Genomic DNA, 22,560 nt, shown 5'->3' with positions numbered 1-22,560 from the left:
TGTCCATCAATGACAGACTGGATTAAGAAAATGTGGCACATATACACCATGGAATACTATGCAGCCATAAAAAAGGATGAGTTTATGTCCTTTGTAGGGACATGGATGAAGCTGGAAACCATCATTCTCAGCAAACTATGGCAAGGATAAAACACCAAACACCGCATGTTCTCACTCATAGGTGGGAACTGAGCAATGAAAACACTTGGACACAGGAAGGGGAGCGTCACACACCAGGGCTTGTCGAGGGGTTGGGGGAGGGGAGAGGGATAATAAACACGCTTTACCTTCTAGAGGGGACCAGGACTGTATCTCGTCCCATGCCCTCAAAGACAATATTATGTTTTGAGTCTACAGTGTCTCTTTTGTAATTATTTCCTTTTTAATTTTTGAATTCAATCTGAGTGGAGTCTTCCAATCTTTCTGTCTCCTCCCCCACAAAATACTCACCATGTTTTGTGTTGTCTTGGTTCCTTCCCAGGGTCCCATTAGGACACCCAGTCCCATCTTTCCCAGCCCCCACCTCACTTTGTAATTTTGGCCTAATTTCCTCCGGAGAAGCCTGAACCTTTGTCGTGAGATCAATCACACCCTCGGTGGTACCCTTCTTCCACCTGAATGGGCATATGATCTACCATGTTAGAAAGCATAAATCCCAGGTGACTAGGGGATACACAGAGATATTTATTCTGCTTTCTTAGGGATGAAATTACTGTCTTCTTAGAGTTGTTTTAGCTCTGAGACATTTCGATAATGTTTATGTGGCCAAATATCTCCCAACAAAGATACCAAATATCTCCCAACAAAGGTTTTATTTTTTTCTGTCAAATGCCAGAAACAGATTCAACCCTTTCCTGCATCACTATGAAGCTCTCATGTCAGTCAAACTCCATCAGTGTTTGTGGAATAAAGGAATAATGAGTTGTGGACTTTCACCCTATTATTTATACTTTCACTTTCATAAATGTATATCTGATTCAATAAATTAATTAGAAGAAAGTCACAAACTCAATCAGGATTAACTGGGTGGAACTTCAGAATCTAATCAGACTTATTTTCTGATTGGAAGTTGGTTGTTGAGAAGGGGAGGGTGTGGTTAGAAAGGTCCATAAAAGCTCCCAAAGGTGCACAGAAGAGACCCGAAGCCCTGGCACCTGGAGTACTGCTTGGTTCTCTGAGAGGTCGCAGCACCCTGCAAAGTGAGTCCAGCTCTGGTAAGTCACCCGCTCCTTAGGTTCATGCCCATCTGATCTGCAGCCAGCCAGTCAGGGACGGTGACATGCAGCCCAAGGTGGCAGAGAGAACTTCCTTGTCTGTTTTCAGATGAACAGATTTAGGCTTTGATTTTTCCTCTAAATGTAGTTTTGTCTTCATCCCAAAATTTGATTTGTCCTTGGTTTTTGTCATTTCACAATTCATATCGAAGCAGTTTTTTTTTAAACAAAAGATATTAAAAACTTACAACTGGTTGAATTTCTATTTCATGACATTTGAAATTATTGGTTTTTGTGCCCTTAAATTATAGTTCATAGACTTGATGGCATTGTGATTTTACATGCTAGGCTCTCATTTTTACTAAAACCTTAAATATTCCATAGACCATTCTCAAGAGTGGAGTCTTTGTTCTGAATATGGGATCAATTTTTTCCCCCTAGATTCCATCCTAAAGTGGGTCATTGTGAGTCTGTGTGAGAGATCAACATTGGAACCTTCATCTGAGAGTTAGAGTTTTTATCCCTAACTTCCACAGGCTCTAGAACACTGTCACGGTGCTTTCACAATTTCTTGTTACAATTTTTCAAAATACAAAATAATGGCACTGATTCCAAGGAGTCCCTTTAGTCTTCTGCAACCATGTTCATTGTGGGAACTGAGAATGTCGGCTGTGTGGGGCCACAGGACATTCTCATTCCATTGTTTTAGGGTGGTAAGTGACAAGAAATATTTTCTTGAAAAGGTGGAGCTTAGCTTTCAGGATCCTCAGCAACGCTTCCCAGTGTTACTGAGATTTAGTGCAGCAATGGTTGAAAATGAATGGGCCAGTGGTCACCTACCCCCTCCTCATCGTTTGGAAGACAATCTTCATGGTACCAGCAGGAGCAGAATTACGGATTTGTGTCCAGAAAGTGCAGAGTGGAATTGGGGTGAACTAATTACCTTTCCATCACTACCAGAGCAATAGCATTGGCACTAGGAGATGATGAAGTAATGTGATTTGCCATAAGAATCATGCTCTTTCTCTGAAAGTTTTCCATGTAGATTCATCAGCATGAGCCTCCAGGCCCCACCCAGACTCCTGGAGCTGGCTGAGCAGAGTCTGCTGAGGGACGGAGCCTTGGCCATCCCCACCCTGGAGGAGCTGCCCAGGGAGCTCTTTCCCTCTCTGTTCATAGAGGCCTTTACCAGGAGATGCTGCGAGACCCTGAAAACTATGGTGCAGGCCTGGCCCTTCACCTGCCTTCCTCTAGGGTCCCTGATGAAGTCGCGTCCTCTGGAGACCTTTGGAGCTGTGCTGGAGGGGCTTGATGCACTGCTTGCCCAGAAGGTTCGCCCCAGGTGAGGTGACCCAGCTGGCCAGGTGGGGAGGGCCCAGACATCCAGGGTAGGGTTGGCTGGGTCAGAAGGAGTGGGAGGCCCAAAGGTGGCCCAAAGGCTTCTGATGCGGCTGGGGAGGAAGCTCAGAGAGGCCTTGGCCATTGTCCAGCTCCTCTGGGAAAGGACTGCTCACCATGCAGGGCTCACTGAAGGATCAGGAACCGGGTTCCTCCCAGTGGCAATTGAAGACACTAGCAGTGGGGACCAGGCAGGTTTCAAGGAGAAAGAGGGATGGAGAAAAGACAGAGAGTGGGAGAAGCAGCAGGGAGGGGAGTCACTGATGTCTAGGATGTGGATAAAAGCTCAAATCGTTGAGTAAATCTGGAACCTCTCATCTCTTTTACCCACAGGCGGTGGAAACTTCAAGTGCTGGACTTGCGGGATGTGGATGAGAACTTCTGGGGCATATGGTCTGGAGCTTCTGCACCCTCCCCAGAGGCCCTGAGTAAGAGACAAACAGCAGAGAACTGTGCAAGGCTGGGTGGGCAGCAGCCCTTGTTGGTGACCTTAGACCTTTGCTTCAAGAATGGGAGGCTGGATGAATGCCTCACCCGCTTCTTAGAGTGGGGCAAACAGAGAAAAGGCTTACTGCATGTGTGTTGCAAGGAGCTGCAGATTTTTGGAATGCCCATCCACAGTATCATAGAGGTCCTGAACATGGTGGAACTAGACTGTATCCGGGAGGTGGAAGTGTGCTGCCCCTGGGAGCTGTCCATTCTTATAAGGTTCGCCCCTTACCTGGGCCAGATGAGGAATCTCCGCAAACTTGTTCTCTTCAACATCCATGTGTCTGCCTGCATTCCCCCAGACAAGAAGGAGCAGTTTATCACCCAGTTCACCTCTCAGTTCCTCAAGCTGGACTCCTTCCAGAAGCTTTACATGCACTCTGTCTCTTTCCTCGAAGGCCACCTGGACCAGCTGCTCAGGTGAGGAAGGGTGGTGAGTTTTCTGTGCAGACCACAGCAGAGCCTTTCTCTGTTACAGTAAACACCAGGGGGTATCTACTGTGAGCCAGCTTGTGACGAGGTCACAGTGAAGAGGACACTAGAATGTCCATGCATTGTCCTGTTGGCAGCTCTGTCCTAAAATGGGTGTCCCACAACCATCCCAATAAGCCAGCGGGATCTCCTGGGCTAGATGCTATAGAGAGGCTGCCACGCTAGGATGCTAGCAACTGCGGGTTCAGATCTAGTGAGAGTGCATTTGTGAATTCCTCCCGAGGATGTGTGTCTAAGTTAAGATGATGGGAAATAGGGAGGTGAAGAGGGCACTAAAGAAGAGAAAGCCCATCACACCCCTCTGTTTTAAAATAGAAGCTCTGTCCTCACCTGCCTAGTGAACAGGCAGAATCCTGTCTCTCCCTCTGTCAGTAAAATGCTCTGAGCTCCAAGTCAGGTAACTAATGTATGGGAAATACATGATGATGGAATAGAGGGTGAGGGAGCAGGAGTGAAGAAGGGAGAAAGGATAGACGGTTTGCTGCTGATACAGGCGTGTCAGGGACTCCTGCAGCCTGGCCACCCCAGCTGATGTTGCAGGATCCCGCCTGGGTTGTTCTTTATGTCTGTGTCTCCACGGTGCTCGTGTGGCCCAGAGATGTGGTTTTCTGCCTGACAGATGAAGAAAGGGAGCCTTAGAGTTCATGGGCTTGACCCAGTCACCTGAGTGATGGTGAAGGACTGAGCCTCAATTGGGACTGTCCTGAAGGAGCAGAGTCTCCGTTCCCACACCCCAGGCGCTGACTATCCTCGGATGAGCAGAGCAGCCTTGGGTTGTGGAGACTGTCATCTCTCACCCTGAGGTCTTCCCACCACTCTCCTCTATCTCCTTCTTGTTCTCTCCCAGATGTCTCCAGGCCCCCTTGGAGACGGTCGTCATGACCGATTGCCTGCTGTCAGAGTCGGACTTGAAGCATCTCTCTTGGTGCCCGAGCATCCGTCAGCTAAAGGAGCTGGACCTGAGGGGCATCACACTGACCCATTTCAGCCCTGAGCCCCTCGCCGTTCTGCTAGAGCAAGTTGAGGCCACCCTGCAGACCCTGGACTTAGAGGACTGTGGGATCACGGACTCCCAACTCAGCGTCATCCTGCCTGCCCTGAGCCGCTGCTCCCAGCTCAGCACCTTGAGCTTCTGTGGGAACCTCATCTCCGCGGCCGCCCTGGAGAACCTGCTGCGCCACACCGTCGGGCTGAGCAAGCTGAGCCTGGAGCTGTACCCTGCCCCTCTGGAGAGTTATGATGCCCAGGGTGCTCTCTGCTGGGGGAGATTTGCTCAATTTGGGGCTGAGCTGATGAAGACACTGAGGGACTTAAGGCAGCCCAAGACTGTTGTGTTCAGCACTGTCCCCTGCCCTCGCTGTGGCATCAGGGCCTCCTATGACCTGGAGCCCAGTCACTGCCTCTGCTGAATGCCTGTCCATCAGGGTGGATGTATTTAGAACTTTATTCTGGTTATTTGGGAACTGAATCCTAGGCCATGAGTGTATGTTAAAGGGAGCACAGACGCACCATGGATGCAGAAGTGGTGGGACTGGGGGAAAAGTTGAGCTGGAGTTGATGGAATCTTTAGAGATCTGTGTCCCAGAGAAACAGAAATGGGAATCTGAACTGCTAGAGTGAAAATCAGGTAGGAGAGACACATGAGAGAGTTACCTCTGCATGGATGGTTGTAAAGAATCAGTCAGAAATAAAGGGAAACTAAATGGAAACTGTCTAGTGTCCTCCATGATTACTTCACCTGGCTTAACAATGTAAACCTAAGAAGTCTCAAGTTACTGATGGAGGAAAGGCGGCACTGATTTGTCTGTGACAAAAGAGTTTCAGCTCCCAGAAATCAAGCCATTAAAATGGAATTTGATCATTTGGATCAATTCCCTCCTTTTCTTTACTTCTCTCTGGGCATCTGTTACCTTCTTGCTATTCTCTGTGACTACTTAGTGGGTTAATGCACATGAGAGACACACACAGGGCCTGGAGCATTCTAAGTGGAAAGTGAGTGTCAGCTACTGAAGTTCAGCCCCTTCTTCTCAAGGGCCCTCGCTTCTGTCCAGATGCCGAGACCCTGTTTACTCCGAATGGGTGGATCCAGAACCCTCAGTTCCTGACCGTTACCTGTACTGGGAAAGGACTTCACTGCCCAAGGCATGGCCCCTGCCCTGGAAGGGGAGCTCCAGACTGTGTGAGCAGCAGCCTCAGGGCATCACCAACCCATGCCTGTCCTCACGGTGGGTAGTGGCCCTTGCTGAATTAAAGCAGTTGTGGCCAATAAAGACATCCAAATTCCCTTTTAGCAAAATGCTTGCATTATGTAGGCATATAATACCTATAACATCGATGAAAGACCTTTTCTTAACACCTCGCCTTTCTCCCTGTCAAGGAAGACTAGTGCATTGTATTTGGAATCACACATCCTCAGAGGGTGGATAACGATCAAGTGCCTGGGGGTAATTAGTGACCACACCTGTGCTGAAGGACCCTCCACAACACGCACCTAAGTGTAGAACCCTGCCGAGGACTCAGGGGCTGGTGCTATTGGGCATGAAATAGGCAAGAAGCTCAGATTCTCTGTAAAATAAGGACGATGATGCCTGCCATCCTATGAGACCGTTGTAGGACCCAGTGAGATGGTGCATGGTCAGGACTTGGAACGGGGCCTAGCATACAGTAAGAGCTCAATACATACATCTTGTTCTTGTTTTCCCTCTCCTAATAGAAGTCCCAGCATTATTCTATGTCATCTTCCATTTCTGATAATGGGGAGGCAGTAGGATCCCAGGGCAGGCAACGGGACTCAGCTGCTACACACCACCACTACTTAATCGTGATTCCCCCAAACAGCAGAGCCTCAGCAGCCAGCAGAGGGTGGGGTGGGCGGGGAAGGCCTGAGTTCATCACTAGTGATCCTGAGAGAAAATTTCCAGTCCATGAGACTCATGTGCCATCTGCTGGTAGGTGAGACCATCTGTTGTAATTTATTGATGCAAAAAGGATGATATTGAGTGGTATCTCCAAAAATCTGCTGTTATGTAAATGTTTATAGAGAATAAATATGTATTTGTGATTTACATATAACACATTTAAGATTCAAATTGAAATGTTAACATATAACAGGAATTTAGTGCTTTAAAGTATGTAGTGCAATATTTTAAAAATGCTTAATGTGGTTTTGAGTCTCAAATGAAATGACACATTCAAAATGAATTTTAAAGATCAATGAATAAGAATTGCTCTTATTGAAAAACATTTAAATACCCCAGGATGAATGCCTGAGATACCTCTTTCAGTGGGTTTATCAAAGGAGAGGTTTAGTACACCTGTGCTGTAGCAAGTTGGTGAATTATCTAACGCCGATTAAATATCTCAGAAAACCATTGACATTAATCCACCTGGATAGTATTCAGGAGCTGGAAATCCGCAACATGTCTTGGCCGCATCTGATAAGAAAGCTTCGTTGTTACCTGAAGGAGATGAAGAATCTTCGCAAACTCATTTTCTCCAGGTGCCATCATTACATGTCAGACAATGACCTTGAGGGACGGTTAGTCGCCAAATTCAGCTCTGTGTTCCTCAGGCTGGAACATCTCTAGTTGCTTAAAATAAAATTGGTCACCTTCTTCAGTGGGCACCTGGAACAGCTGATCAGGTGAGAAAGGATTGCGCACTTTCTCTGCAGACCACAGCACAGCCTTGTTTTGTTACAGCAAACACTGGAAGGCATGTACTGTGTGCCAGTCAGGGGCAACGTCACAGTGAAGGGGACACCAGAATGTCAACACATTGTCCCATTCAGGGCTCCATGTCCTGGAGCGGCTATCACAGGATCGCTCCAATGTGGGCAGGGGGGGCACTTGGGGTAGAGGCTAGAGAAGGACATCATGTACAAGCTAGTTAGTGGGGGTTTCAGCTCTACTGAGGGTGCGCATGTGAATTTCTTTTTTCAAGGTGTGTTTCAAGTTGATATGATATAAAAGAGGTAATAGAGGAGGCTATGAAAGAAGGAAAAGCACATCAAACTTGTGCATGTCACAGTAGAAGCTCTGTCCTCACCAGCTTAGTGATCACGAATGATTCTGTCTCTAATTCCCTGTCTGTAAAAGGTTGTTTTGAACTCCAGGAAAGGTAATTGACATGGGAAATGAGTGCTTCCAGGACGGAGGCTGAGGGAGTAGGCGTGAGAGTGGTAAAAAGTGATAGGTGGTTTGCAGATGCAGGCATGTCAGGGAGCCCCTGCCGGCACGTAGCCCTAGCTGATGTCCCTAGACCTTGCTGAGGTGAGTTCTTTGTGCACATCTCCCACTGGGTACCTGTGGCCCAGAGATGAAGTTTTCTGCTAAAAAGTGAAGCAAAAAGGCTTTAGAGATTTTGCAGCCTTGAATCAATCACACAAGCAATGGCGAAAGGGCCGAGGCTAAAATGGGACTGTCCTGAATGACCAGAGTCCTCATCACGCAGCAACTTGCATGCGGACCACCATCACATGATGGGAATAAACTTGTGTTTGGGTGAAGCAGACATTTCCCTTGAGGTTATTCCCCACTACCTTCATCTAACTGGTACCATTGCCCAGAACTAACTTCTTGATCTCTACAGGTGCCTCCAGAACCCTTTGGAGAACTTGGAATTGACTTGTGGCTACCTATTGGAAGAGGACGTGAAGTGTCTCTCCTAGTACCCAAGCCTCGGTTACCTGAAGCATCTGAATCTCAGCTACGTGCCGCTGTTCCGCCTCAGTCTTGAGCCCCTCGGAGCTCTGCTAGAGAAAGTTGCTGCCACTCTCGAGACCCTCATCTTGGAGGGCTGTCAGATCCACTACTCCCAACTCAGTGCCATCCTGCCCGGTCTGAGCCGCTGCTCCCAGCTCACCACTTTCTACTTCGGTCGAAATTTCATGTCTGTGGATGCCCTGAAGGACCTACTGCGCCACACCAGTGGGCTGAGCAAGTTAAGCCTGGAGACATACTCCGCCCCTTGGGAGAGTTTGAATTCCTTGGTTCCTGTCGATTGGGAGATCTTCACTCCACTTCGGGCTGAGCTGATGCGCACACTGAGGGAAGTCAGGCAGCCCAGGAGGATCTTCATTGGTCCCACCCCCTGCCCTTCCTGTGGCTCATCACCCACCGTCTGAGGAACTGGAGCTCCATCTTTGCTGCCAGGGAAGGCATGCCTAGCGGGGTAGATACATCCAAAGTTCTCTTCCAGGCACCTAGACACTAAAATCTAGTATGTACGTGCAAGTTATTTTTCTTATTTCTTATTTCTTTTTTAATAATTCTAAGATTTTTATTAAAAAAATTTGAGACAGGGTTTCGCTATGTTGCCCCAGCTGGTCTCAAACTGCTGGGCACATGGGATTCTCCTACCTCGGTCTCCTAAAGTGCTGGAATTGCAGGCATGAGCGACTTTGCCCAGGCCACATGTACAGCTTAAAGGAAGCACTGAACTCTTTGCTTCAGGCAAGTGCTCAGTACAATGGAAAAAACATACCAGCAGGGGGCAAGACTGGAGGAAAACGTTGAGGTGGAGTCAGTGAGACCTTCAGGGACCCATGTCCTGCAGAGTCAGAGACAGAACCTAAAGTTCTATAGTCATGAGAATGTTATCCCTGCAAAGATGGTTACAAAGAAATATCGGAAATAAAGAGAACCTCAGTGAACACTTTCTGGTGTCCTCTGTATTTGATTGACTTACTTTAGCGATTTGTACATCAGAAATCTCTAGTTATTGAGTTACTGATGGAAAAATAATGCAGTACTAATTTGTCTGTGATTGAGGTTCAGCTTGAGAACATCATAACAACCATATAAAATTAGATCATTTTGATAAATTCTTACCAATTCTTGTTCTTTTCTTTTTCTTTTATTTTTGGAGACAAAAATCTCACTTTGTCTCCTCAGCTGGTGTGCAATGGTGCAATCTGGGCTGACTGCCATCCTTTCCTTCAGGGCTCAAGTGATTCTCATGCCTCAACCACTCAAGGAGCTGGGACTACATGCATGTGCCACCAAGCCTGGCTAATATTTTTTGTTTGTTTGTTTGTTTGTTTTTGTTTGTTTGTTTGTTTTTTAGACGGAGTCTCGCTCTGTCGCCCAGGCTGGAGTGCAGTGGCACCATCTCGGCTCACTGCAAGCTCCGCCTCCTGGGTTCACACCATTCTCCTGCCTCAGCCTCCCGAGTAGCAGGGATTACAGGTGCCCGCCACCACGCCTGGCTAATTTTTTGTATTTTTAGTAGAGACGGGGTTTCACTGTGTTAGCCAGGATGATCTTGACCTCCTGACCTTGTGATCCGCCCGCCTCGGCCTCTGTATTTTTAGTAGAGACAGGGTTTTGTCGTGTTGACCAGGCTGGTCTTGAGTTCCTGGCTTTGAGTGATCCACCAACCTTGGCCTCCCAAAGTGCTGGGATTACAGGTGTGCCAATGGTCTTCACCCATTTTTCTCTTAAGTCATCTGTTTTTTTTCCTTACTTTTTCACCTTTGGGGAGCAACTCAGTCGGGCACAAAAGATTGGGCAGACAGCGGCCCTGAGGAGATGGGCTTGGGGTGGTGCCATGCTTGCACATGAAGTGTGGTTGCCAGGTTCAGAAAGCAGAGCTGGGGCCGTGCTCCAGGGGCCTGGTTGGGAAGCAGAAATGGCACCTGGTTCAATGACCTGGTCAGCTGTGCGGCCACTGTGCCCGCCCTGCTAACAGTGTCAAGTTCCTGGGCCTCAAAGGGGAGGTTCTGTGGAAATCCTCCTGAGGCTGTATTTCCAAGATCCGCCCACCACAGGGGTGACCACAGAGCCTGACGCTCCCGATTGCTGGGCCTGTGGACCGTGATCCACTGTTACAGACACCCCCCTTGGCAGGGTTGTGGGCCAGGCCTGTGCCCCATGTCACTGAGGCAGCAAATTGTGTCACCCATACCCTCTCATGGCTAAACGGGACCTGCTCCCAGGTCTGAAGCCTCTACCAAGCCTCGACCTCACTCCTCACTGCGTGCTGTTAGCCTGCAATCTTCTTGAAAAGAGCGCAGTTGGGGCTCGTTAAACCAGACCCAGGAGCATTGGGTTTGTTTGTGCAGCGTTGGCCAGAGCTGCTGTGAACCTTCATCTCGCCTGTCCCCTCTGTGGGGAAATACAGAGAGAGGGCACAGCCGAGGCTGTGTACACTTTGGAGCTGATGGGAGCCTGGGACAAGAGGGAATCCTGGTCCTCCTGAGTTGGTAGGGCAGTAGATCCAAAGGTGCAACAGAAGCTGCCCAGGTTGCAATTACCAACTGACGCCCCCCAGTGCTCTGGAGGGCCCAGGAGTTTTCCCCTTCCCCTGTGGCTGGAGGTGCCTGCTGCCACTGCCTGGTCTCTCATGGCACCTGCTCTAATTTTGGAGAGGGATTGGGGTGGAGCCCAGATGCTATTGCAGCCTAGGTGGGTGTGCGCATGCTCGAGGCAGGGCTGAGTCCCTATCCTCCTGCTGTCTTGAACCCTCTGGACTTTGGGCACTGACCAGCATGGGAGGGGGCCAAGGACAGATCAGCGCTGGCCTTTGGATGCTCCTCGGTGTGTGCGACGTGGGTGCCATGGGTGGTGGTGGGAGAGAGACAAACTCCTAGGCGGGAAAGTGAGGGTCACTGGTCAGGCTCCACTGTCTAACCAGGGAGGGCCTGAAGCTGGTGGGCTGGGCTACCAGTCCTGCGGACCACAACCCTCCCGTACGGAGCTGGCCTCACGTAGATTAAGACGGCTTTGCACTTGGCAGACAAAAGTGAAACATCTCATGTCCCTGGCTGGGCAGCTCCCCCAGGAGTCCAGCAAGAAGACATGGGGTCTGTGGACTGGAGGCCACTGGGTGAAACCTCTCATTTGAGGATCATGTTAAAAGTTGAACTTGAGACCCCGAGTGCCCTATGTCCTTCCCACTCACCAAAGATCCCCAGCTGAGCCAGCCCTGACTCCCCAACACAGGAGCCCAGGGAGGAGCTGGGAGAGAGGGAAACCCGCTGTGACCTCAGGGCATGGAAGGAGCCCTGACCTTTCTCTCCATGATGCCTTCTCCCCTCCCAAGTGCCTCTGGCCGTGAAGCTTCCAGGAACCCCTGCTTTCCATCCGTGCCCTCCTCTGCTCCCACCAACCCAGCCTCTTCTAAAACCTCATGCATTTGTCTCCATGTGAGTGCCCCAGTCTCAGGCTCTGGCAGTGGCTAAGAGGCTTGGGGTTCCTGTACCTGTCTAGAGGCAGCCTCACTCTATGTGGACCCATGTGGGTTTTTGGAATTCTTTCTACACAAGGTCACCTGCAGGTGTACAGTAGATGCATCATCTCAAGAAGAGCCAGTGTGGATGGGTGAGGACCAGGAACCCCCTCAGGCATGCACATGGAAAGATAGAGAGGGGTCCCGGGAAGCAAAGGCTCGGGGGTGGGCCCTGGGCCCTTCTGTCTCCACTAAGCAAAGAGGCCAGTGAGTATGGCCACAGAATACACACCTACTTCCCATGGGTTCATATTCAAAGGACAAACTCCTTCAGACTCCCTGCTCCATGCACTCGAGATCCCCAGGGCACCTTGAGTTATGATATAAAAAGGAGACAGAAACCAGCTTTTCTCTCTCTGTTTTCAGATAAACAATACTAATGCTAATACTAATAAGTAATACTAATACTAATAATTCTCCTGCCACCACGCCCAACTAATAGGAAGGGGAGGCATTGGGCGTTAAGAGTGTCAAATGTTCCAAGAGTGTCAAATATTCCAAAATCTTCTCTGTGGTTTTCCCCAGAGTCTTCCCCTCCAGGGCCACCTGACAATCCTCAGCCCTGGACAATGCAAGATTTTTTCGACCGAGGATCACTGTGCTCCTTCTGGGTCCATGAGAAAGTGCCAGGCAGTCTGATAGGCCCGGGATTGACTTACATCTAGCAAGACCTTCCCCTGGTTTGCAGGAGTAGATGGGGGTCACCTGATGACAGGGACTCCAGCCCAGACCCCATTCTCCCTCATTCCCTCCTGCAAAGTTCAATTCTCACAGTCCTGTGAGGCTGTGACAAGTGCAGAGACAGAACTGTCCCATATCCAAAGTGCTTCTCTTCCCCTGGCCACACGCCAAGGCTTCCTCCCTCTGACCTGTCCCTTGTGTTTGCATCCAGGGTGGGTGCTCGCCACGGACTCTCTCTCCCCAGGTTTCCCCGCTAGACTGCCTCTCTGTCCCTGGGGTGGGGTCGGGCAGCCACTGGAACCTCATGTAGACCAGGGCGAAATCAAAAGTCCTTGGAAACTCACAGCCCCACATCCAGGTCCAAGTCCTTTCAGGGTCTCAGACCCAAGTCCCCAGTTTATCAGGGATGTGGCTCTGTGAGAGTCAGAGAACCGAGTCCCCAACCCTGCTGCCATCTTTCTCCTCCACTCTTAATCTGGCCCCCATCAGCTCCTCTGGGTCACTCCCTTTCTGGACCCTGTTCTTGTCCTTAGTGCCCCTGGCTCCATCCAGCCTGCAGGGAGTTCCCAGACTTCCCCCACCCCAGTCTGCTGCAGGCACCTCCCTCAACATCCTGCTCTCAGAGTGACCTTCTCCTCAGATCTTTATTGGAGGAAAAAAGAGGACCAGCCCCTGGTCTTGGGAAAGACAGTCATAAATGCGATCTGGAATGAGACCCTCCTGAGGACTAGAGGAGGCCAGCAGGGCCTGGTCAGAGATTTTTCACTGTTAGAAATGCACAGAGGGCACACACCACAAGAAAGGAAATGCCCTGCCTCAGAAACAGACTCACTACTCTCCAGGTGCAGCCTCACCCATTCTAAGACTGGGCCAGGGGAGCCTGGGAAGGGATGGCCCCTCCACCAGGACCTGTGCCAGGCTTTGCCAACAGCCTGGCACTTCTAGGAAAACCAGAGGAGTCAACTCTTCCTGTGCAAGTTAGACAAGGTTCCCTCCATCAGTCCCGGGTGCCACTTCAGGGTCAGAGCAGCAGCTGAGGAGCTCCCTGCTTTGTGCCTTCCTGGGTGCACCCAAATCGCTCAGTAGAATTTGGGGAGAATTTATTGGTCACTGCTGATTCCAGGGAGAATATCTCTTAGCATTGTTTGTGGCCATACTCCTGGGTGCAGGAGAGGTTGGCTGACATTTCCAGGAAGCAGAGGACTCGGTTTCCCCGACAGCGCAGGCTTGGGGAGGAAAACAGAAGTTCAGCAATATTTTAGAGACCCTGATCAAAAGCCCAGGAGAAGCTTTGGAATCCCAGTAGAAATTCTGTGAGTGGAACTGAGGTCAGGCTGTCCCTTCAGATGGGCTCCGAAGGGTGCTCTGACCTGGACAGCAGAGGAGCACCTTCAGAAGCACAGGCAACCAGAACATGGTAGAAATACCCCCCAAAGGGCAGGATTCTCACTGGGGTCCTGGGGATGGTGCAGAATCCCCCAAGGGGTTCATTTCTCTCCCAAAGTCTGCAGACACAGCTTCCACCATCCATGCTTCCGGATTGAAAAGTCTCCCTTCTTACGTCTGACCACACTGCTCCTCTCTGGGCTCTGCCCCAGCTCACACACTCAGATTCACTCTTCCCAAGCTGGTATTCTGAGGGAAGCCCATCATGTTTGTGAGTCATGATGCTTCACCTTCCAGTAGGAACCAAGACTGTATCTGCCCTCTCTGCCCTCAAAGAAAGTGTGATGCTTTAAGAGTCTGTATTATCTCTTTTGTAATTACATTTTTATAATTTTTAAACTCAATCTAAAAAACAGTCTTTCAATCCTTTTGTCCAGATGCCCTCAAAATACCTGCCATGTTTTATGTTGTCTTGGTTCCCTCCCAGGGTCCCGTTAGAACACTCAGTCCGGTCCGGCCCAGCCCCCTCCTTACTTTGTAATGTAGACCTGATTTCTTTTAGTGAAGCCTTGACCTTAACCTTGAGATAAATTACGCCCTCAGTAGCTCCTGTCTTCCGCCCAAATGGGCATATGATCTACCATGTTAGGTAGCACAAAACCCAGGTGACCAGTGGATACACTGAGATTTTTATTGTGTTTTTTAAGGATAACATCACTGTCTTCTTGAAGCTGTTTTAAATCTGGAACATTTTGATACTTTCAATGTGGCCAAAGGTTCTGCAATAAATAAATACATATATATATATATGTAAATATATATAAATCCTTCCCTGTATCACTGTGAAGGTCACATGTTAGTCAAACTTTACCAGTGTTTGTGGAATAAGTGAACACATGAGTTTCTGACCTTCATCCTATTATTAATTCTTTCACTTTCATAAATGCCTATCTAATTTAATCACCTTTTGAGAGGAAAATTGAAAACTCAAGCAGGGTTAGCTGGGTGGCAGTTCCGGATCTAGTGGGATGTCATTTTCGGATTGGAAGTTGGTAATTGAGGAGGGGGCTGTGCTGAGAAAGGTCAATAAAAGCTCCTGAAGATGCACAGAAGAGCCCGCAGCCCTGGCGCCTGGAGCTACCGCTTGGTTCTCGGAGAGGTCCCAGCACCCTGCAAAGTGAGTCCAGATCTGGCAAGTCACCACCTTTTTAGGCACATGTCCATTTGATCTGATCTTCTGTGTAGCAAGTCACAGAAATATCTGGAAGACACTAGCACATATATGCTGGAGAGAAGTCTGGGATAACGGGAAGATTAGAGGAGATATTTGCTCTGTGTTTTTGGAATGTTTTGCATTGAGAATTCTGTCCAGAGAAAGGCAAAAGGATGGAAAACAAATGAAGCTCACCCACATGTGCCTCTATGTACCTCTTACCATGCTGGACTTCCTTTTGTTTTGTTTTTCTTTTTCTTGTTATGGTGTCTCGCTCTGCTGCCCAGGCTGGAGTGCAGTGGCACAATCTTCAGTCACCGCAACCTCCACCTCCTGGGTCAAGCAATTGTCCTCCCTCAGCCTCCCCAGTAGCTTGGACTACAGGTATGTGCCACCACGCCCAGTTAATTTTTGTATTTTGAATAGAGACACGGTTTCAACCATGTTGGCCAGGCTGGTCTCAATCTCCCGACCTAAAGTGATCCGCCTGCTTCAGCCTCCCAAAGTGCTGGGATTACAGACGTGAGCCACTGCGCCTGGCCAATTGCTGGACTTTCATGACACACATGGAGTAGCCACAGTATCAAAAGGGCTTTTTTTCCCATAATCCAATTTATTTCTCTTATTGGTAGCGAGCTGTTGACATCCCTAAGTTAGCAATTTAGTGGCTATACTGATGACAAACACTTCCATGCATCACGTGGTCAACAGCATTTGCTACCGAGTGCCAGGTTCCCTGCTCAGCAGTGGGACCCCAGGATGACAAAGTTCCTGACCTTTAGCAGTGATACCGAACAAGTGAGATTGTCAATAAAGAAAAAATCCTTGTAAAACATACCATTCCCCTACAATTTGGTAATCATAGTCCTCGGTATTTAACAAAATGAGTAAACCCACACCTGGATGTTTATAGCAACTTTATTCATAATCGCCAAAACTTGGAAGCAAGCAAGATGCCCTTCAGTCAGTGACTATCCAGTCAGTGAGCTATTCTGAAGCCATAAAAAGACATGAGAGATTCCTAAATGCACGTTATGGTACAAGTGAAAGAAGGCGATGTGAAAAGACTCATCCTGTTAGACATTCCGGAAAAGACTTTTGCCTTTTTCTATGGAGATGGTAGAAAGTCCAGTGGTTGCCACGGGTTGGGAGTACAGTGGGATGAATGGGAAGAGGACAGAGGACTTTTAGGGAAACAAAACGACTCTGCATGATGCTCTAATGGTGGATACATGCCATTATCCCTTTGTTAAAATCCATAGAATGTAAAAACCAGCAATGATCCGTCATGTAAACTATAGACATTGGGTGATAGTGATGTGTCCATGTGGCTGATTGACTGTGCCGAATGCTCTGCGCCGATGTGGGTGTTGATCCTGTGGGGGTGCTGTATATTGAAGGAGGAAGGGGATAGATGAGAACTCTGGACTTTCTGCTTAGTTTCTCTGTGAATCTAAAACTGCTATAAAGAAAAAAATAGGCCGGGCATGGTGGCTCACGCCTGTAGTCCTAGCACTTTGGGAGGCTGAGCCAGGCACATCACCTGAGGTCAGGGGTTCGAGACCAGCCCGGCCAACATGGTGAAACCCCGTCTCTACTAAAAAATACTAATACTACTACCAAAACTAACCAGGTATGGTGGCACATGCCTGTAATCCCAGCTCCTCAGGAGGCTGAGGCAGGAGAACCACCTGAACCCTGGATTGTGGAGGATGCAGTGAGCTGAGATCATGCCACTGTGCTCCAGCCTGGGAAACAGAGTGAGACTCCATCTCCAACATAAACAAACAAACAAACAAACAAACAAATAAACCTAGGGCTGGGTGTGGTGGCTCACGCCTTTAAGGGCTAACTCTCAGCAGTTTGGGAGGTCGAGGCAGGTGGATCACTTGAGCCCAGAAGTTCAAGACCAGCCTGGGCAACATGGTGAAACCTGGTCTCCACTAAAAATACAAAAATAATCCAGGTATGATGGTTCATGCCTGTTGTTCCAGCTATTAGGGGAAATGAAGCAGGAATATCACCTGAGCCTGGGAGGTTGAGGCTGCAGTGAGCCGTGATCATGCCACTGCACTCCAACCTGGATGACAGAGTGAGAACTTGTCTTAAATTAAAATAAAATAAACTCAATATTTTTAAAAACTGTCATGTTTCCTTTCAAAGCTAAAATTGTGTTATTCTAAATATATTTTAAAGAAGAAAGGATTATTGTTCAGTGTCTTTAAAATTAGTTTTAAAATCTCATTTGTTTTGAGATTCCAAACCAAGTTAAGTATTCTTTTTCTGCCCCCGCTTGAGACGGAGTCCTCCTCTTTCACCCAGGCTGGACTGCAGTGGCGCGATCTCGGCTCACTGCAACCTCTGCCTCCCAGGTTCAAGCGATTCTCTTTCTCTTGCTTCAGCCTCCTGAGTATCTGGGATTACAGGTGCCCGTCACCACGCCCAGCTAATTTTTTGTATTTTTAGTAGAGACGGGGTTTCACCATGTTGGCCAGCCTGGTCTCCAACTCCTGACCTCGTGATCTGCCTGCCTCAGCTTCCCAAAGTCCTGGGATTACAGGCGTGAGCCACCACACCTGGCCATTAACCATTCTTAAAATACCACATTGCATTCTTTGAAAGTTCTATATCGTTCATATACATAAATTACAACACAAATCTTTATACTTAAATAATATTTACATTGTAGTAAATTATTTTTTTCTTGTTCTGTCACCCAGGCTGGAGTGCAGTGGCATGATCCTGGCTCCCTGCAACCTTCACCTCCAGGGTTCAACCAAATGTTCTGCCTCAGCCTTCCCAATCGCTGGGATTACAGGCGAGTGCCACAATGCCCAGCTAATTTTTTGTATTTTTAGTAGAGACGGGATTTCACCATGTTGGCCAGGCTGGTCTCAAACTCCTGATCTGAAGTGATCCACCTGCCTCGGCTTCCCAAAGTGTTGGGATTACAGGCATGAGCCACCGCACCTAGCTCATAAGAGGAAATTTTTAAAAATACTGTAAAATATAGTCCTTGCAACACTAAATTATACCATATGGTCTGATCTAAGAGCAAATGGCACCCGAGACCCACAGACTGGAAATTTTTATCTTATTAGGAATGAATCCAGCGCTGAACGGCCTGCCCTGCCCCCTGCTGGCTCCTGGGGCTCCGCTGTTAGGGGGAATCATGATGAAATTTGTGGTGACTTGAAGAAGCTGAGTCCCATTGCAGGCCCTGGGCTCTTGTTTCCTCCCTGTTATCAGGAATAGGAGATGAGATTGAAACGTGGAAAACGCTGGGACTTCTGCTAAGAAGAGAAAAAAGATCAAGATGTATTGATATTACTATGTGCCAGGCCCTGTACCAAGCCCTAAACATAAACCATCTTATTGGATCCTACTAGGGTCCTGTAAGCTGTTGGACAACATCATCCTCATTTTACAGGGAATCTGAGGCTCTTGGCTAAGATCCCTGACAGCAACACCAGCCCCTGAATCCTCAGCAGGATCCTTCACTTGGGTGCCCATTATGCAGGCTTCCTCAGCACAGGGAGGTCACTCATCACCCACAGGCATTTGATCGTTCTCCACCCTTGGATGATGTGTGATTCCAAAACACGCTGCACTAGTCTCTTCCTTGATAGGGAGAGAAGGAAGGTGTTATGAGAAAATCTTTCATCGATCTGACCTAGCTTCCCCAAAAGATGTATCTTTTTAAATGTCAGATGGAAATATTTTAAAAGTGTTACATGCCTGTATAGTTTTAGTATTTTATTTAAAGGGAATGTGGCTGTCTTTACTGGCTACAACCAGTTTAATTCAAGAAGGGCTGCTAGTCATCAGGGGAACAAGCAAGGGTTGGTGCCGCCCAGAGGCTCCAGCTAATACACAATATGGACATCCCCTTCCAGGGCAGCGGGAATAGAGTGGCTCCTTGTGCGTCCACCAACTAAGGCTTCTGGAACCATGTGGAGACTCACAAGGAGTGGCCAGGGTCTCAGCATCTGGCGAGCAGTGAAAGACCCTGAGAAGAGGGTGCTTTCCATGTGGATTGGCTTGCTGTTCTTGCCCACTAATATTCCAGGCCCTGGGTGTCCACCAGTATTAACCCACTGAACCGCCACAGAAACTAACAAGGAGGTAACAGATGTATAAAGAGAAGTGAAGAACTGGAGGAGGCCAATACTTATAATCCCTGCACTTTAGGAGGCCAAGGCAGGAGAATCACTTGAGCTCAGGAGTTCCAAATCAGCCTGGGCAAGATAGCAAGACCTTGTCTCTACTAAAAAAGAATCCAGGCGTGGTGACTCACATACCTGTAGTCTTAGCTACTCAGGAGGCTGAGGTGGGAGGATCGCTTGAACCCAGGAGATTGAGGCTGCAGTAAGCTATGATTGTGCCACTGCACTCTAGCCCGGGTGACAGAACAACACCTTTAAAAAACAAACAAAAAAATAGCTAGACGCAGTGTCTCACACCTGGAATCCCAGCACTTTGGGAGGCCGAGTTGGGTGGATCACCTGAAGTCAGGAGTTTGAGACCAGCCTGACCAACATAGTGATGAAACTCTGTCTGTACTAAAAATACAAAAATGAGCTGGGCATGGTGGCACATGCCTGTAATTCCAGCTACTTGGGAGACTGAGGTTGGAGAATCTCTTAAACCGTGGAGATGGAGGTTGCAGTGATCTGAGATGTCAATTGCACTCCACATTACAGCCTGGGCAACAAAAGTGAAACTCTGTCTCAAAAAAAAAAAAGGAAGGAAATTGATTAAAATAACCAAATTTCATTTAAATGCCTTGATTTTCTGGGGCTGCATCTTATTGATTGGACAACTCAGTGCCTTTTTTTTCCATCAATAACTGAAGATTCCTGGGACTTAAACTGGAAAGCAGGTTACTTGACAACAGAGGGCACCAGATAGTTTCCACTTAGTTTCTTTTTATTTCTGACTGTTTCTTTACAACCATCCATGGAAGGGGAACTCCCTCATGTATTCTCAAGCCTGAATTCCACTCTAGACATTCCCATTCCCATTTTTGACTCTATAGGACACAGGTCCCCAAAGTCCCATTGAATCCATGTCAACATTTCCCCCAAGTCCGGCCACTGCTTGATCACCTTTCCTTTCCCACTTCAGAGCCAGTGTCTGAAACGGTGGTTTCTGTGCTCCCTTTAGGATGTATGTAAGACCTAGGTTTTAGTTTTCAAGTGTCCAGAAGAAAGCATTTGATATATCCACCCAAATAGGCAGGTATTCAACAGCAGCACTGATCTACCTCCAGGCCATAAAATGTCCTGTTGCCACAGTCAGCACAGTAGTCAGTACAGAACAAGATCCTCTTGGGGTGCCGTAAGTCCCTCACTCTCCCCATCAGCTCAGCCCGAAGTTGGGCAAATCTGCGCCAGCAGAGAGTACCACCAGCATCATAACTGTCCCGCGGGGCAGGATACAGCTCCAGGCATAAGTTGTTGAGTCTGATTGTGTGGCACAGCAGGTTCTCCAGGGTGGCCATGGAGATGGGATTTCCACAGAAGCTGAAGGTGGTGAGCTCAAAGCAGCGGCTCAGGGCAGGCAGGATGGTGTTGACTTGGGAGTCTACGATGCCACAGTCATCTAAGCCCAGGTACTCAAGGGTGGCTGCAACTTTTCCTAGCAGAACTTGGAGAGGCACAAGACATAAATTGGCCAGTCTGATGCCCCTCAGGTCCAGGGTCTTTAGTTGACTGACACTCGGGCACTGGGACAGATGCCTCAAGTCTGATTCCAAAAGCACACAGTTAGTTATTGCGAGGATCTTTAACGGGGTCTTCAGACAGCTGGGGAGAGAGAGCAAGAAGTTAGTTCTGGAGAATCATAGGGGTGAGTGGAGGGTGGTGGAGAATGTCAAGGTGAAGGATGAAGACCATTTTGCCCAAGCCCAGGGTCATTCTGATTGTCTGGTCAACACTTAGGATGCTGCGTGATGAAGAGCTTTGTCATTGAGGTCACTTCCATTTTGGGCCCGGAGCAGTAACTCACGCCTGTAATCCCAGAATTTGGGAGGCTGAGCCTGGCGGATTACTTGAAGTCAGGAGTTTGAGACCAGCCTGGCGATCATGCCAAAACCCCCCTCTACTAAAAATGCAAAAATTAGCCAAGTGTGGTGGCTGGTGCCTACAATTCCAGCTACTTGGGAGGCTGAGGCAGGAGAATCGCTGGAACCTAGGAGGTGGAGGTTGCAGAGAGCAGAAATCCTGCCACTGCACTCCAGCCTGGGTGACAGGGTGAGACTATGTATAAAAAAAAAAAAATCCATTTGAGGCTGAGTCTTTTCACCATCATTTATGGAATGGATCAAGTTCACAGAATCCCTAAAGCTCCCTTTCCTCGTCTGTCAGGCAGAAAACCACATCTCTGGGCCACACGAGCCCAGTGGAGACACAGGCAGAAGGGACAAACCCAGACTGGATCCTGCAACATCAGCTGGGGTGGGCAGGCTGCAGGCATCCCTGACACACCTGTATCATCAGCAAACCATCTATCACTTTCACTATTCTTTCTGCCTGCTCCCTGACCCTCTGTTTCAGAATCATGCATTTCCTAGGTAATTAATTTACCTGGAGCTCAAAGCAACCTATTACAACAGGGATAGAGATGGGATCATTCGTGCTTACCAAGCTGTGGGGCACAAAGCTGATATTCTGAAATGTGCAGGTTTGCTGAGCATCCCCCTCTTCGGTGCCCACTTCACTTCCCCACTTCTCATCATCTCCTCAAAAATTATCTTGTTGGCTGGGCGCAGTGGCTCACGCCTATAATCCCAGCACTTTGGGACCTCAAGGCGGGTGGATCACCTGAGGTCAGGAGTTTGCAGATAGCCTGGTCAACGTGGTGACACCCTGTCTCTACTTAAAATGTAAAAATTAGCCAGGTGTGGTGGCCCACGCCTGTAATCCCAGATACCTCACCTACCTCTATTGGGATGGTTGTGTGAAACCCATTTCAGGACAGAGCCACCAACGGGACAATACGTGGACATTCTAGTGTCCCCTTCACTGTTACATCCTCATGGGCTGGCTCACAGTAGATGCCCACTAGCGTTTACTGTAACATAGGCTCTGCTGTGGTCTGCAGAGGAAGCTCATCCCCCTCGCTCACCTGAGCAGCTGGTCCAGGTGGCCTTCGAGGAAAGATACAGAGTTCATATAAAGCTTTTGGAGGTAGTGCAGCTTGAGGAACTGAGAGGTGAACTGGGTAACAAACTCCTTCTGCTTTGTGGAAACGTAGTGAGAGACGTCCACGTGGGAGAGATCGAGCTTCTGAAGATTCCTCATCTGGCCCAGGTATGGGGTAAACTGTGTCAGGATGGGCAGTATCCAACTGCAATTCACTTCCACCTCCTGGATACAGTCCAGGTTCACCATTTTCAGGATGTTTCTGATATTGTGGAAGGGCATTCCCAAAATTCTCAGCTTCTTACAGCACAGG

General features: G+C 48.5%; 2 protein-coding genes and 1 pseudogene across 2 annotated transcripts in view; 2 read left to right on the top strand and 1 right to left on the bottom strand.

Annotated features, from left to right (window-relative positions):
* Positions 1-2,269: 2,269 nt before the first annotated feature.
* PRAMEF12 (PRAME family member 12) lies at positions 2,270-5,105 on the top strand. Its single transcript, XM_011996559.1, has 3 exons — positions 2,270-2,556; positions 2,946-3,521; positions 4,441-5,105. Exons 1-3 carry the CDS (start codon positions 2,270-2,272, stop codon positions 5,000-5,002), a joined length of 1,425 nt encoding a protein of 474 aa, XP_011851949.1. The 3' UTR covers positions 5,003-5,105.
* Positions 5,106-6,841: 1,736 nt separating this feature from the next.
* LOC105551410 lies at positions 6,842-8,761 on the top strand (annotated as a pseudogene).
* Positions 8,762-20,025: 11,264 nt separating this feature from the next.
* The window catches only part of LOC105551409 (PRAME family member 6-like), a 13,675-nt gene continuing 11,140 nt past the window's right edge, over positions 20,026-22,560 (bottom strand). Inside the window, exons 3-4 of the mRNA XM_011996633.1 lie at positions 22,231-22,554; positions 20,026-20,909 (exon numbers count right to left, since the gene is read on the bottom strand). Of these exons, the coding sequence (XP_011852023.1) occupies positions 20,348-20,909; positions 22,231-22,554 (886 nt within the window). The 3' untranslated portion in view covers positions 20,026-20,347. The remainder of the gene's footprint in view (positions 20,910-22,230; positions 22,555-22,560) is intronic.

This window comes from Mandrillus leucophaeus, unplaced genomic scaffold (genome assembly GCF_000951045.1).
Source record: "Mandrillus leucophaeus isolate KB7577 unplaced genomic scaffold, Mleu.le_1.0 Scaffold52, whole genome shotgun sequence".
NCBI lineage: Eukaryota > Metazoa > Chordata > Mammalia > Primates > Cercopithecidae > Mandrillus > Mandrillus leucophaeus.
Note: the sequence above shows the minus strand (reverse complement) of the source record. Positions and strands in the feature narration are given on the sequence as shown.

Coding starts and splice junctions, on each gene's coding strand:
- PRAMEF12 (XM_011996559.1), top strand. CDS start 2,270: ATGAGCCTCCAGGCCCCACCCAGACTCCTGGAGCTGGCTGAGCAGAGT. Junction 2,557..2,945: donor GCCCAGAAGGTTCGCCCCAG/GTGAGGTGACCC, acceptor TTTTACCCACAG/GCGGTGGAAACTTCAAGTGC. Junction 3,522..4,440: donor CACCTGGACCAGCTGCTCAG/GTGAGGAAGGGT, acceptor GTTCTCTCCCAG/ATGTCTCCAGGCCCCCTTGG.